Source organism: Micrasema longulum, unplaced genomic scaffold, assembly GCF_059751315.1.
Source record: "Micrasema longulum isolate JH-2025_06_02 unplaced genomic scaffold, ASM5975131v1 h1tg000848l, whole genome shotgun sequence".
Taxonomy (NCBI): Eukaryota; Metazoa; Arthropoda; class Insecta; order Trichoptera; family Brachycentridae; genus Micrasema; species Micrasema longulum.
In genome coordinates, this window is record NW_028278040.1 from 514,464 (window position 1) to 530,367 (window position 15,904).

Sequence of the window (15,904 nt, forward strand, 5' to 3'; positions counted from 1 at the left end):
CTAGTCTTTATATATAAAAGGCAACTTTTGTGTGTCTCCGGTAGACTGAATTACTGCTGCACGGATTTACGTGCGGTTTTCAGTAAAATTTAAATCTTTGCCGTGAGCATATTTAAAGCAGTTAAAATCTTTACTTTATTTAGTAGAAAAAAGTAAGGAGCGTAAATTTTTTTTTCGTTGTTCACCAGGGCTGCCTCCGCCAAAAATGCATACACAAAAAAATAGGAAGGATGCTTTTTTTGTCCTTGAATACAATATTTACAAACAACATGATTTTTTTATGGATCCCAATTAGATCATTCCTTTCGAATCCTTATAATTCCTTCTCATTTATTTCTTTTTACTGGAGTTTTGGTAAAACTATAATAATAATAACAGTGATTCAATACATTTTTCAAAATTCCTTTTCTAAATAAAGTGCACCCCGTTGCCTGCTTAAATTCAATATTTGGAGAAAAAAAATTCATACTGGAATTCAATCATAAACAAGTGAGTACCTAAGTACCTACTTGTTTATGATTGAATTCTAGATACCTAAGTACCTACTTACCAATATAAAGTTACACAATCTTTTTTACGTTTATCCAAATATTTTTTACACGCTTTCACGACACAACCAATAATTTCTATTTCGAATTATTATTATTCATTATTCGGACAACTAACAGCTGAATTTATTTTATGTATAAAACAAAACAAATTACAAATGAGCCAATTACAGGTTTTCACAAGTAGCACCACAGCAGGTTAAATAATATTTTCAAATATCAAATGAACAAAAATCTAATGTTAATCCAAAAGAAAATAAAAAACACTACGAATTATGTCAAGCTTACGTCAAAATCCAGCTGGCGGTTAAATAACTAACACGCGTAGGACTGAGCGTATGGGCATGAGTTAAGTGGCATAATTTTAGAGGTTCCGGGCTCGACTATGTGTATAAATAGGTCGATGGTTTTATTTAACAACACCGAATCAGTTTTACTGGTTACATAAAAGCATTATGGAATAAAGTTTTCAAAGTAATAGTAGTTTAGATTCTTTATTTAATAAAATACAAATGATTACAATTATTAAATGCATTATAAAAAAAAAACAAAATTTTTGTCATATTTTGTCCCGATAAACCATATTGTACGAGACGCGTTTCCGCCTCGTATAAAGAATTGTGAGACTGTAAAAATCTCGGCAAGGCGCTGGTATTCTACTGCGAGCTGCGATAGGTATCAGTAGCCCGTAGGTATGAATATTTATTCCAAATACTGTCGGCTGACAGTGGCGGCTAGCAGGTTGTAAATCCGCTTCTGGATTCGGCTGAGTCCAGGAAAGATGCAGTGAAGATCTAAAGACGAAGTGGCGAAGTAATCGGGCAGAGTAGAGTTAAAAGAGAGTGTTTACTGTTTTCGATCGATGTCTTTATTTCTCACATGTGCACATATTAATACAAGGTTACAAAATCTGACCCTACGGTTAACTTAGGTATGGGAATGGTGCCGGCCCCCCACTCTTGCCAAGTATTCTCCCGAGCGGCCAACGTAAATAGGCGCCCTCTAGCCAACGTATAACTTTAGGGTTTCCTAGGACAGCGGTGCCCGTATCTTAACGGCCGTAGTGAACGGTGATGCGGTGGACAGCCGTCGTAGCGGTGACTAGAAAGAAGTTTCCTAGAAAAGGGGTGTTGATAACACCGTTAAAAAATAAAACCAAATGTGCTTGGATCTAAAATGTTATTCTGATACTGTCTGAAAAAATAACAAAATTGGTTCAGTTTTGAGGTGTGGAAAACGGGACAGTAAAACGTTGATTTTGTCTATTCTAACAACAGTTCTGACATGCAGTTGTCTTTTCGCACAGTGTCGGGGAGGCATCTGCACGACAGTGACAGGAAAACAATGTTTAAATACCTATATTATATCAAAATTCTCTGTTCTCGTAATTTATGTAAACTACTACTACTACTACTACTACTACTACTACTACTACCATCACGCCATTTCCCCGTAGGGGTAGGCAGAGAGAATGGACCGCCACACACGTCTATCCTGGCATACATTCCTAGCTTCTTCCACATTCATACATCTTATCATACATGCCCTTCGGTTCTGTCTGTTTTTGACATGACCAGAATTGAGAGTTTACGTTTATACGTATATATCTAATTTGAATTAAATACAATAATTTATGTTAAATTTTCGATCGTGTTCATTTAATCTACATAGGAGTATGTACTAAAATCTAGCAAGAGCAAAGGATTGCCGGGTGAATTCATTCGTGATAAAAGAAACCCACTAGTGAAATGGGCAATCAAATACTGCCAACCATAAAACAGAATAAGGCAATTATATAGACGGGGTCTACGTTCAAAACGTACCGAAGGAATGCGGTAATGTGTTACGACGCAACGACGCTTGGTTGAGTATACTATATTCGTGAATATTGACAAACTCATTTCTATCTAAACTCAACCGGACGCCGTTAGAAAACATTACCGCATTCCTTCCGTGCGCCTTAAACGTAGACTCGGACAATACTTGTAACGCACTGGCGTCAGAATGTTTAATGAATAAATATACGTTAATGTGTTAGTGCCTGTCGGTTAACCAAGTAAACATAGTAAACAATCTTCTCTTCTGTAAGCGCGCACATTCGAAAGATTTTTTATGAACAATTATTTATAACAAAGTTGAATGGACTGTACAGAGGTAGTTTGATCTACTTAAGACATTAGATAGTTGAATTTCTATTTCATAAATTATAACTTATTGAATGGAAATCGTTGTACGAGTATTACTACTATTTATATTGGATCGATATTGTTTATCTAACCATTTGTAAGTGGCAACTGTTATTTCATTTATGATATTTTCAAATGTCCATCTCATGGTTAAGTGTTCGGTGGCTCTAAACAAGGTCGATATAAACTATTGATTTTAAATTGTGGTTTTGAACCTCAATATTTTATGGCCTAACTTAACCTTAGTATCTGCAGTATAAGACCGGTCACCTTGCCCTAATATGTACGAAATGATAGAGATGCTGCAGTCGGTGTACCGAGGCAGTGTCCTATGCACCATTTAGTTTGGATGAGGTTTGATGATATTCGGAGTTTCAAGCATACTGAATATATTATGGTTACATCATAGGTCAGAAGATTTTTTTATCTTCACGTCTGTAGTGTGCCAACCCCGTTTCAAACCCTTTTTGCCTTTTGTCATATTCAAAACTATCGCAATTCCTGGTTATATTCAATATGAGGGCCAACTTTTGTATCTTGACCGAACACATTTTTACCGACGTGTATTTTATTCCTTTTTCTTTCACACGAGAGTATTTTATTATATATTTTTCGGTGGTCATCTCTGGTGTTCATTTACTTATACACGCCAATAATTAATTGTCTAAATGCGTTTGCGTAATATTGTTCAAATGTATTTTTAATGCCTAAAAAGAGCAGATGTCTCTTGGTTAAAAGATCATATCTTTAAGCTCTAAGAAGTTTGCATTCATATAATGCATACTTAAATTCCGATTGTTAGATATTGGTTATCTTGCGATTTCTCCTAATTGCACCTTTCTTAATTGAAGCTGTTTCTATCCCCTCCATTTAATGTACAGATACACTTTATAATCCAATACATTGGTTATTGGTTCCAGGAGGACACATTGAAATTAGGTTCCTTACTCAGTCCGTCGTGACTACGACAATCTATTATAAAATGTCAACTTGAATATTATCAATTATAAGTACAGTGAACCCAACGAGTGTAGTTGGAGACATATTGTTATCTTCAAAAGTGAACCAAATAAAACAATACCATATTCGAAGCTGCCTTTTATTGACGACTAGAGGGCGATTCAATTACTCATTACAAAGTGCCCCTCAACACCTCACACGGCAAATGACACATCCATACCTACGTATGATGATTCAAGTTTTATAAATTCTTCATTTCCTTCGATTGACATATTGTATTTATTTGTGCGCATATTGTATTTACGGAAATATAAGTTAAAATAAAAAAGTTATTTTTGCTTTCCTGTGCAAACTGAGTTATCACGCCCATACCACCATTCCTGTAAATTTATGTAATTTTTTGGCTTAAAATTAGCATCGTGTAAATATTCGCAAAGCACACAAAATGGTGACACGGAATACCCTATCTTGTAAAAACTTTTCCACCAAAAATACTCCGTGTACTTGACGGGGTTGTTCATAAGGTCCTTCATATATCTCGCGAGCTCCGGGGGCGTGAAGTCCTCGGCATTTATGTAAGACATCGGAGGAAGATACTTGCTCAAGTTGGCTCCACTCATGATAATTGGAATCGTATTGTGTTCCAGGGCAGTCAATACTTTCTCCGTAATATAATCTTCGCAATTGGAATTTTCGAGTGAAAGATAAAAGAAATAATCTTTCGACAGTTTCTCAAAGCAGGTTTTTTCGTTAGATCTAGGACACGTGAGTGGTCCGCACGCTCCGTATATGTCCACTTTAATATGTTCCTGCATGTCTCTGACAAACGTTTCTCTCTTATTTTCGGTAATACAGTGAGAGCAAAACCATGCGGCTGGTTTTTTCTTTTTCAGGTAAATTTGAATAAATTCATCCAAATCATTTAAATCGACTCGTGGTAGAATCCACCGCGGATCGTGTGACGGTGATACTATTATATTATCCACTGTAGCGATGTGAAAGTAAGGCACTCGGATATCCGAATCTAGCCGGTACGTCATGGTTATATTAAACTGCCGACTGAGGTCTCGAGTGACTGGAGAGTTGGCGGGAGGTTCCTGAGAGAAGAAAGCGTAAAGTTGATGCTTTGATCGGGAATCGGGCAAAACCACTTTATTGCGGATATAAATATTCGGTCCGTGTAAAACGATCGCGTCAAACTGGTCGACTGGCATCAAGTTCCTGTCATCCGTTACGTAGCACTCTGTCACGTGACACTGGTGACGTATAAATGGTTCATTTCCGAAGCCGAAATTAAAATCTTTAACACCAAAAAATGTTGTCCATAGTAAAATAGTTTTGACATCTCTTGTATTTTTTTTTTGAGGAGCATAATTTTGATAAAAAAATGTAAACAGGTTTGAAGCAATTAGCCAACATAGTAATACTAGCATTAAAATGTATAAAATATCATTATTATTTTTATATGACATGACACAAATATTATTAATTCACTTCAATAGTTATTAGGTAGGTACTACTTGCTCTTGCTAATACGGTTGACTGCTAACTTGGAATAAAATACGTATATGTAAATAATGAATGTTATATAGGCGGAAAAGCTAATATTTATCTAGCACTATTGCTGGAAGAATTTCCGCAATTTTATCATCTCAGTCTTGAAGCTAACAATATGATAATATGTTGGTAGGTGTATAAAGGTGCTCATAAAGATAACGAAAGTCGTATTTACCAACTAAACAAAATGTAGAAAACGCAAAATTTGTATCAATCTAAGCGGAAATTCCGTCGCCGATCTTCAATCTTAATTAACAAGCAGTCGTAATATATGTTCCGTGACGGATTATCACTTGATTACCGAGCCTGGGTCGCGATTATGAACGCTATCTTCATAGATACATACCGAAACAGTAAAAACTAACATTGATATTTATGTACGAAAATGTATATAATATACCATATGTCAAAAAGTTAATGTGTATAGTATAATATATTCTATTTGTATTTTATTTTTTTGAAATTTATTTATCAACCCCTACGGATTACATACAGTGAACAAAATATTGTTTCTTTTTTATATTAAAATTCTACTCTTAATTATAATATTTTTAACATCTATTTCAAAGGTTGTCTGAGTCTTTTGTTTAGTTTGGTCTGGTAGTTTATTGTATAATTTCAGTCCATGGTTTATTAGTCTCGACTATTCTTGTCTTGTTTTAGAAAGTTGTGTGTGATATTGTTCTGATATTATCGTTTTGAGTCCATGTTAACTACAATTTTTTTAATGTTATATTCTACAATTACATCAGTGGTTATTTCATGGATAAATTTTAAGGATTCTAGTTGAAAGAGTTAAGTTACATTTAATTGTTTAGATAGTTCAAAGAGTTATTTAGTTGCTGTTAGGTAAGGGAGGTCATATACAAAGTTTAATATATTATTTTGCTGTCTTTGTAGTCTATTTATATCATTTTGGTTTTCTGTTCCCTATAGAAGTTGCATATAACATATATTTTTACAGAGGCTTTATACATTCCCGTTCACGGAACAAAGAAAAAAAAAACGATAATGTCACTACTTTGCTAATTAAATTGTTGATACGAATTGTCCATGTCAATTGTTCGTCCTAAGTTCAATTAGTTCAACACGTTCAATTTCAGGAAGTCGTTTATCATTTATGAAAGCATATTTTTTATGACATTTTTTTCTAGGTTCAAAATGGATAATATTCCTTTTTTTCCATAAAGTGCAAGTGAGTTTGTGTTTTTCCATTTGGTCAACATAGTTTGGTTTTCGTTTATGTCATTGTTTGTAAATACATCGGTTTTATTGTTATTGAATAGTCTAATGTCGTCCGCCTATACATAATATGTTTTACTTTACGATTGTACATTGATACGTAATTAATATATATATATATATATATATATGTGTGACTAAACTACTCATAAATGAGTAGGTTTACGTTTTGACCCATTAGTTTTTTTGTAGACGTCGCTCAGTACGCAACTCCTGATTTTAAATTCAACTATGCCGTGTTGTGTCCTTTTAAAGTGTAGAAATACTGCTAGGAACTTAAAAACACATGATGGCATCACATTTTATGTGTAATTAACAAACACATGTTTAAGTAGCAAATTCATTACTTAAAAATTTAATTATTTTTCCATCTGTCAGATTTTCGGAGAAACAAAATGGAAATTTCGTTAGTGCTGCCAGGGTACTATTTTTTTTACCCTACTTTGCACATCTAATGAAAGAACTAATGAAAATTAGACCTCGGATTAAACAACGCCGTGAGGGACGTTTGAACGACACTATTTTTAAAGAATCAAATATTATTTACCATGATATAAAATATCCGTTTTATGTCAAATAAATTTGTTTTTTATTTTAAGTTCAAAGTTGATTAATTCAATTACTCTTAAAAAATGACCCTTTATTTATCTACTCTGTTGAGTCAACCAATGTTTTTGCGTGCACAATACAATTTTAGAGAAATTAACTGATTGCTTTTTTTTTACCTTACATTTGTGTTATGATTTATTTTTTCCCATCCAGCAACATTACCCGGTGACTTCACGAATGCGCACGGTGAAAGTGAGGCATAGTGGGAGAATTATTGGACACAGTCTGATATATTTAAATATGATTCTACGCTCCTTATTTACTATTATTATTTTTAATAAATAATTTTGTTCGAGAATAATAGAGTTAGAGAATAATAGAAATATGTAAATAATTTTGATATGACCGGGCTTAATACATCTTTTAGATTTTTTATCAGTGAAGGTTTGATTTTGTTACATCCTGGTGATGCATTTTTTTTTAAAGATTATCAATTATTTTACATATTTCTTTTGTCGTTGTTTGTCTAAGAAAAAAAGTAATATTTATTTTTCTTCTTCATTTTCCTTACATGTTTAGACATGGTCCATTTAATTTACTGGCAAAGATTTTCCTTGCGTATTTTCCGTTATCTTTGTCGGTTACCTCGTTACCTGTAACTGAATTTGTTAAATGAATATCTTTAACTATACATTAAATAATTATAAGAAAACTGTAACGCAATTAATAAAATCAAATAGTCACTTAAGTTACGTAGAATAATTTGTAATAACCTGTTGGTAATTGTTTGTTGTAATAACTTTTATAACAATCATAGAATTCAATTAAGCTAGATAATTTTTTAAAATCAATTATAAACTTTTTTTTCTGTATTTGTGCATACTGTGTTCACATATAATTAATGAAACTGTTCATTCTAAAATAACAATTTGTGATTATTATACCAATGTCAAATGTATGTTTTATTATTTGTGAACCTAAATTAACCAATCAATCAAAATAAAAATAAAAATCACTTATCTATCCAAACAGAACAGAACCATAACACGAACTGTCAAAATTAATCGCCTCACTTTTTTAAGGAATAGTACTCGTAGTTTGGTTATAAAATAGTTTTTTATTGAGCTGTTATAATAATATATTATTATAAAATAAAATTATACAATTTCGTTAAGTCAAAAAATAGTTATTTAGTATCCTTTAGACTAAGAAAAAAATTAAGATTTAAAAGATTAATAAGTTGAGTAAAAATAAACCAAATACGAAAATGTTTTTAGAACAAAAACATCGTAGTACAATTTTTTTTTCTGTTACCACAGAATAATAGGCCCATTTACAGTGGTAAATTATAGCACAGGTCAGCTAGATTAGAGAAATTTGACAATTTATTTATTGTGATCTCACCAGGAATTAAACTCGGAACCCTCCGTAAATGAGGCAAGCGTATTAATGAGATTTTTGTATTAACTAAGTAATGTTTATTGTTATGTAGTCGAAAATTTCAATTAGAAGAGTAAGTATATAAAGTAGCTACATAATAATGTTCTTTACATTTTTAAATCAATATTATCAATAAAAAAAATATGTTGTTCATTGGTTAGGAGCCAGTTAGAATACAACCCTTTGATTTAATTACCTCTCTATGATACCCATTGTAATAAAAAAAAAATTAAAATCCAGCATAAATTTTTCCGGTTCATATATTTTAAACTGCAAATATAAACTACAATATTTTTTTTATATATATTGAATTTACCTTAAATTGGTTATATAAGAATTATGTCTGATCTGTTTGTTCTGTTTGTTCTGTATAGTGGGAAAAATAATGTTTTTGGTCTTCCCGATTTGGTCAAATGTATTTAATTTAATGGGCCTAAAAGTCCAATGAGGTATCATAATTGTTTGAAATACACTAATTTATTTTAGTCGAATTTGCAAATTAATTCTCTGTTTCCGAGAACTCTCGGGAAAAAACACACTGATGACCAAAAAATTATTAGTACCAATTATTCTTAAAAAAAAAAAATTGAGTTTTTAGTATTTTAATATGTTTTTTAAACATACTTTTTTCATTTTATAATTGTAAATTGTATATAACTTATGTACATGTTAAAGCCTTTTGGGCGTTAATAAGTAAATAGGTATATTTTGTTAGCTATCTACCCTACTAGAATTTTGACAATGAAATGCAGCAGCTCTTTTACCCGACGTAGATGGTACATACATAATAATATGTACTTATCATTTACCTTTAAATACATATAGACGCGCCTTGTAAAAGTTGTGACACGAAAACGTACCCATAGTTATTGTGTTTGTTTGTTTATTTATTATTATTTATTTACTACTAGCAACTAGAGGATACGCATATTTGATTTGTATTTTGATGTTTACAATCAACTTTCCTTTTTGGTGGATCCCAATCAGATTATTTCTTAAAATACCTATTAATTTCTACTCATTTAATTATTTTCACTGGATTTCGGGGAAAGCAAAAATTATTATAACCTAACATTTATTTTATTTTTAAAACACTTTCCCATCACACCCCTGTTAAAAAGCAGAGCTTCGTAATTGCGCCAGTAAAAATAGTTTCACATTTCCAAAAAAGTTAATTTGAATATGCATTATTAAATTACAAGCACTCGTGCAAAAATCTTTATGAATGAAAAATTGCACAATCTTTTCAACGATGTTTATGCAAAAAGGTTTTGACACAATATAGTGACACAAGCAGGCATTTTTGTTTTGATTCTAAGTGTCATATACGGCTGCAGGTCGAAGACTGAATTGAGCCGAATTGAACCGAGGTGATTAAATATGCGTTGTGCATCACATAGCGTTTATGTATCACAGAGCGTTTGTAAATGTCATCATTTTCGAAAGCTCGGGGCGTATTCATAGGTCGATGGTACTAATAGTATATTAAAATAAATTAATGCTTCATTTGATAGTTTTAGAGGCGTTTTTTTAAAATAAAATATGTATTCAAGAAACAAACAATACTAATAATAATAAAAGAGATAAAAAATATAAAATTACAAATGCGGAGAGAGTCTCAAAATTCATTGTACAAGGGATTGAAGCTGTACAACGAGTAACCTAAAGAAATAAAAAAGCATTGAAATATTTCAAATCAATTTTTAAGAATACGTACTTGAAAAAATTGTAAGTTTATTTAGAGTTTATTTTAGTTCTTGAGATGTTATGAATTGACTTAATAAATAATCAATAAATCCATAATAACCTGTTGTGTTTGATGGGGGGTGCTAAGTTGTAATTTTTTTGGTATTTGTAGATCGGTTGGCGAATAACCGTGAAGTGGATGGCGGGGAATTTGGGCTGTAAGGCATTCCTGTTCCTCAGGGCCTTCGGCCTCTACCTATCCTCCAACGTGCTGGTCTGCGTGTCTTTGGACCGCTACTTCGCCGTCCTCCATCCACTGAGGGTGACTGATGCCAGAAGGAGAGGGAGGATGATGCTATTCTTCGCTTGGGGTGTATCTTTTATATGCAGCATTCCACAGGTAAGGTTTTAAGGCTCAAACCGTAAAAAAAGAAGTGCAAGTACATATAGCAATATAACATGTTTAAAATATAATAATATGTATAATATGTTGTTGGCTGGTTTAAGTTCCACTTTACACACTGTGTAACATTCACCATTTTGCATATGTTTGATTCCTCCATCTATTGATTTTAGTGAAGTTGAAGAATTGAATTTATAAATTTGATTGAGACCGATACATATTTCACTGTCAAAAGTAAAAAAGAAAGTATATGTAAGTCAAGGCATCGAATTATATGTTATATTTCGGAAAATAACATTTACATGACTTATGATTTGTCATTTACTGGTTAGAGTGATTACAATGAAAAAACTCGATGGGTCGAATCCACTACTTGTCAAGAATTATTTTAAAATACTCGTTAAATTGAAATTTATCGCAACGGAGAGGGAATGGAAAACGAAGCAAATAAAGAAGTGGAAATATTTCTGATAGTGAAATTTAGCCTTTTTATAAGCATTTTAACGCACTTGAAATATTTTTGAAATAATTTTAAATATTCTTACGAATAATTTAATTTTATGAAAGAAATACAAATAATAATTTTCAGGTAAAGCGCTCTATTCGAGAAAGGTAAAAATAACAATGATGTCGTCTTGGCATCGTATCTTCATTTATCTAGTTAATCGAACAAATCAAAAGAATTGCGCCGAGATATTTCATATCAAATATTTCTAAGTGTATAACTAAATAAACACGTAACAAGCGCAAAATGCAGATGGTATTTCCATTCATGGGCACCTACTACTATTGGTGGTGGAATAAAAATAATGTTTATATTTATTATACGTCTGATAAAAACAGTGTCTAAGCACATACGGTAATAATTATTCTTATCAATGCAGTCGGTGATGATAAATGGTGACACATATTCAAAAAGTCCATTATTTGCGTGATTTCTTTCAGTATAAGCTTTTGTTTGCGGATGCCGTGGTTTAATATACATCCTCCGGAATTTGACGCCGGAAAATTCAGGATTAGTTCGATAAAGCTAAGTAAAAGATTTGTTGAACGTTTTTTTATCGATTAATCGTTTTATTATTTTGCGTACCTGCTCACCGGCAGGTGCAGGTGTCGGGTATTTGCGCGAGCTTTGCTGATAAAATTCAACTGATGAGTCAAGAGAGTAATATTTATTTACTGCTGCGTTGAATTTTCTCAAAGTAATTGTTTACACTTTCAATCAGTTGCGTATTTGCATATTTACATATTTATTAAATTTTTTATATGGCATGAAGGATCCTTAATAAAGTATTTTATTGCAAATAACTTGAATACTGCCATTTTTGTATTATAATAATAAAATTCACCTTCGGTTTGTACCTATATTATTTCAGAGCATCGTATTTCACGTGTCTCCTCACCCGGATAACCGCGACTTCGAGCAGTGCGTCGCTTTTGGATTTTTCTCAACACGCGCCCAAGAGATGGCCTACAACCTGTTCTGTGTGTCCGCTCTCTACTTCATCCCTCTCTTCATAATCGTCGTGGCCTATTCCTGCATCCTGTGTGAGATCTCTAAGAACTCTAGGGAAACAAAAGGTAGTAAAATATATCATTTTTCAGTTGGAGCTGTTTCATTCATATTAAGCTTTATCCACTTATTTCTTTGTTAAGTTTACATAAACATCGCGGCTTTGTATAATTATTTATGCAAAAAAAAAAATCGATATATGTAGAACAACTTAAATATATCAATTTTAAATACATTATGTACGTAGCTCTGATGCTCAGTAGCCCGCTTTCCCGCTCATAAAATCAGAACAATGTACAGTGAATACCTTTCTTATGATTTCACTACCGTTCGGCTAATAATATATATATAAAAAAACAGTCACTATGTCGTTTGCAATCTTTGCCGAAGTTTCAAATCGCATCTAAGTGTTCAACATCAAGTCAGCAGATAGTACGAACGACGCTCGGCACAATGACCCAGAGCAACTTCATTTCCATAAAAAAAACTTTATTTGCTCATTCAATACTCCGCTGATTTAGGGACTACTTAAAACATGTATCCATTGAACAGTAAAATACAATAATATTTTCTGTTCATTTACGAACCTTGCTTCTCTTCATTTGCACATTTTCAATGCGACTTTTGACTTTTAGAATGATAATTTATTTATTTACGTCCTGTTGAATTTATGATTACGATAAAATGTTACTAATTATATTCAGTAAGACCTGATATCGATAGCAAAAACTGGTTCTATGATACAATTAACTCGTTTATACCAATACCGTATCCAATGTTTACCTTACCCTTATGAAAATATCACATCGCACACTCAGAAGTACACTGTGGTAACAGGGATGGAAAACATTTTTGAGAAGTAAGTGTGGAAGTCTATGCATTTACAGCTCTAATGACCTGTCGTTGGCTGGTTTAAAACATTATTTAATCATTCTTGTCTTAAACACACTAGTTATTATTTTTGTCTTAATTCCATAAATCCTAAAAAAATGTATTTAACGTTTCAGTGTATCAATGTTTCAAAATTTCCCAAATAGATATGACATAGTGCTGGAAATATATCAAACGAAGAATCGCAGTGGTTCATCAATGTAAAAAAATGCAGTTAATAAGTCTCTATAGCCTCGTTTTGGGTACTGCCAGGGTTTTTGGTAGTGCACAAGTACTGATAATTCTTTATAACTCGTTGGTGTGAAGTAGACTCGAGAGTGGTTCGATGATTTGGGGACCGTAAGAGTTGAAGTACTCTCTCATGATGGAGAGGGTTGAGAAGAAATTTCTTCGGTTTCTCTTCATGAAGGAGTGCGGATATTATCCATGGTTTTATCCCACTGAGTTCCTCCAGGGTATGCTCGGTTACAGCCGTTTGAATACCAGAAGGAATGTGTATTTAACTACGCACTTCTTTCGATTGTTGCGCGGTATTATCAATCTGTAATTATGCGGGGCATTAGCTTTTATGTTCCGGATAATTACCTTAGACAGCGTCAGCATACACTGTTTCACATTCCAATAAACAGGACTAACCTGCCAATGGTTATGCCTGTTGGAAGGACTATCTCTATGTTGAACAATTTCACTTTGGACATTGACATTTTTCACGTCTCTGAGGGAGTTTTTCGTTACAAGATTCTCTTACTTTTTTTTACATTTTATTCTTTGGATATTAGGTATGTTTACTAGAGTGTTTTTTTTTATATATACCTAGTTTTACCTTATTATTTTTATATGTTTGAATTAGGATATTCCATTTTGTAATGTACATATTATATATGAATAACTAAAATTGAATTGAATAGCAATAATATGAAAACAAATCGATTCCAAACTTTCAAACTTTCCTTCTTTTAAAAAGCATGCACTATCCTTGATTCAAACGAAACATATGAACTCTTTTTTCTATGATTTATTTTGTTGCCTTATAATAAGGAATATTTTTGTGTTTTTTAAAAATTATTTTTTATTTCCTTTTTTAATTACTATAAAAAAAATACCATATTATCTTTTACAGAATATTTCATTTTTTCTTTCTTATGTTATACAAAAATATTAAAACTGTCTATTATTTATTATAGGAGCAAAAATTCATTAACATTTTCTTGTATACCCACGAACAGGCCATGCCTTTGTGGGATTTTTTTGTTTACTATTTTTCTATTAATATGTATTTCATTGATCTGTAATTATGCTTTATTTTTTTAATACTCTGTTTTACTATTATGTTTATTGTAAAAAAAATAAAAAATAATAATAATAATAAAAAATATTAAAAAAATAATTTTAAAAAAAATATTTTCTAGAAATAAACTACCCTTCGACAAAAGGAAGCCGAATGAGATTAAGGAGATCAGACATAAGAAACATAGAGAGAGCAAGAAGCAGAACTTTGAGGATGACCATCACCATTGTGTCAGTTTTCGCGTGGTGTTGGATGCCTTATATTGTCATGACATTGTGGTAAGTTAAATTTTCAAAATTTTCGTCGTAATAAATAAGAACATAAAGAGTTTTAGCACTTCGCGACTACAAACAGCCCCCGGCTTCACCGTTGCCAGCTAACTCATGTGCGTCTTTACAATTTTGATCCACGCCCCATTCGTAGTTCCGACGTAAAATGCTGGAGTTGTTAGTAGTGGACATTAAAAACGACCACGATAACCTATTGCGCAAAGTATTCAAGCCTGGCAAATGCTATTAGGAGGTATATTATGCTTAAGCCAGCCAAATTGTATTTGCTTGATGACAATAAAGTTATCATCAAAACCCGGAGGTTTTCTTACTTCTACATCGGTTTTCTTACTTCTACATTTAATCTGTCTCAAAAGTAATTTGCTGAACCTTAACGAACTCAACTTGCACTTTTCTTCCCTTCTAGTGGTGATTGACGAAGCTTCAAAATGTATTTTTCTACAGGATATGAACAATACTCAAAATACTCCCTTAATTTTGTTTCTCCATCGTCGATAAATTATAAGTATCGCGTATTCTGCTTTTTCTCAAAACTAAATCCTTCGGCAGTGGTGAATTAAGTCTGTCGATGATTTCTATGACTTTTCCATTTACTTTATCCTTTATTTCTCATATTATTTATTTTTTTATTCGCATTAGGTTACTTTTCAAGACAACAAAAAACTGTTTTCATCATTTCATTTCCTAAAAATGGCTCCATAGCATCCAAAAAAGATTATAGACTCATCTCTATTTTGCCCATCGTTTCCACAAAGTTATTGAGTGAATAGCCTACAAACAAATTAATTGTTATCTGACAATCCACAGTCAATTTGATCTTCTGCAATCTTGTTTTTGAGCTAGACACAGCACTACTACCTCCTCAGGCAAAATAACTGACGAAATAACACAAGCAATGAATGATAAACGTCTAACGCTTTTGGATCTTCTTGGTTTTCGTAGTGCTTTTAATTATGTTGATTTTAACGTGTTTTTTGTCAGATTAAAGTCCTTAAATCCATCTCTATCCGCGATAAATTGGTTTTCACCGAATTTACGTAGCCGTCCTCGATGCGTCAAAATGGCAGATGTTTTTTTTTAGATTAAATTGATCTTACTGCTAATGTGCCACAAGCGGGGGAATTTTTTCCCGTTTTATCAATCCAATAACACAAAACCTCCTCCGTTCATATTATTTTAATGCCGATCGATGATTTGCTATTGAATTTTCATTTCAAGCCCGGTGACATTGTTGAAGCACATAAAATAATGTCACTTGCACTCAATTAGCTTCAAAATAAAATTAACTTCCTATAAATCCAACAAAAACCCAAATTGTACTTATTGGTAGTAAAAAAATGTATTTCAAAGT

General features: G+C 32.4%; 1 protein-coding gene across 11 annotated transcripts in view; it reads left to right on the forward strand.

The window, feature by feature from the left end:
• The window catches only part of LOC148278663 (adipokinetic hormone/corazonin-related peptide receptor variant I-like), a 115,879-nt gene that overhangs the window by 74,283 nt on the left and 25,692 nt on the right, over window positions 1-15,904 (forward strand). For 6 of the 11 annotated variants that reach the window (XM_088231054.1, XM_088231055.1, XM_088231045.1 and 3 more), the window contains exons 2-4: window positions 10,341-10,568; window positions 11,948-12,152; window positions 14,385-14,541. In XM_088231054.1, the coding sequence (XP_088087180.1) occupies window positions 10,368-10,568; window positions 11,948-12,152; window positions 14,385-14,541 (563 nt within the window). In that variant the 5' untranslated portion in view covers window positions 10,341-10,367. Of the gene's footprint in view, window positions 1-1,040; window positions 2,832-5,469; window positions 5,629-6,405; window positions 6,447-10,340; window positions 10,569-11,453; window positions 11,606-11,947; window positions 12,153-14,384; window positions 14,542-15,904 lie in introns of those variants that run through there. The other 5 variants (XM_088231051.1, XM_088231053.1, XM_088231050.1 and 2 more) reach the window with 5 other exon arrangements.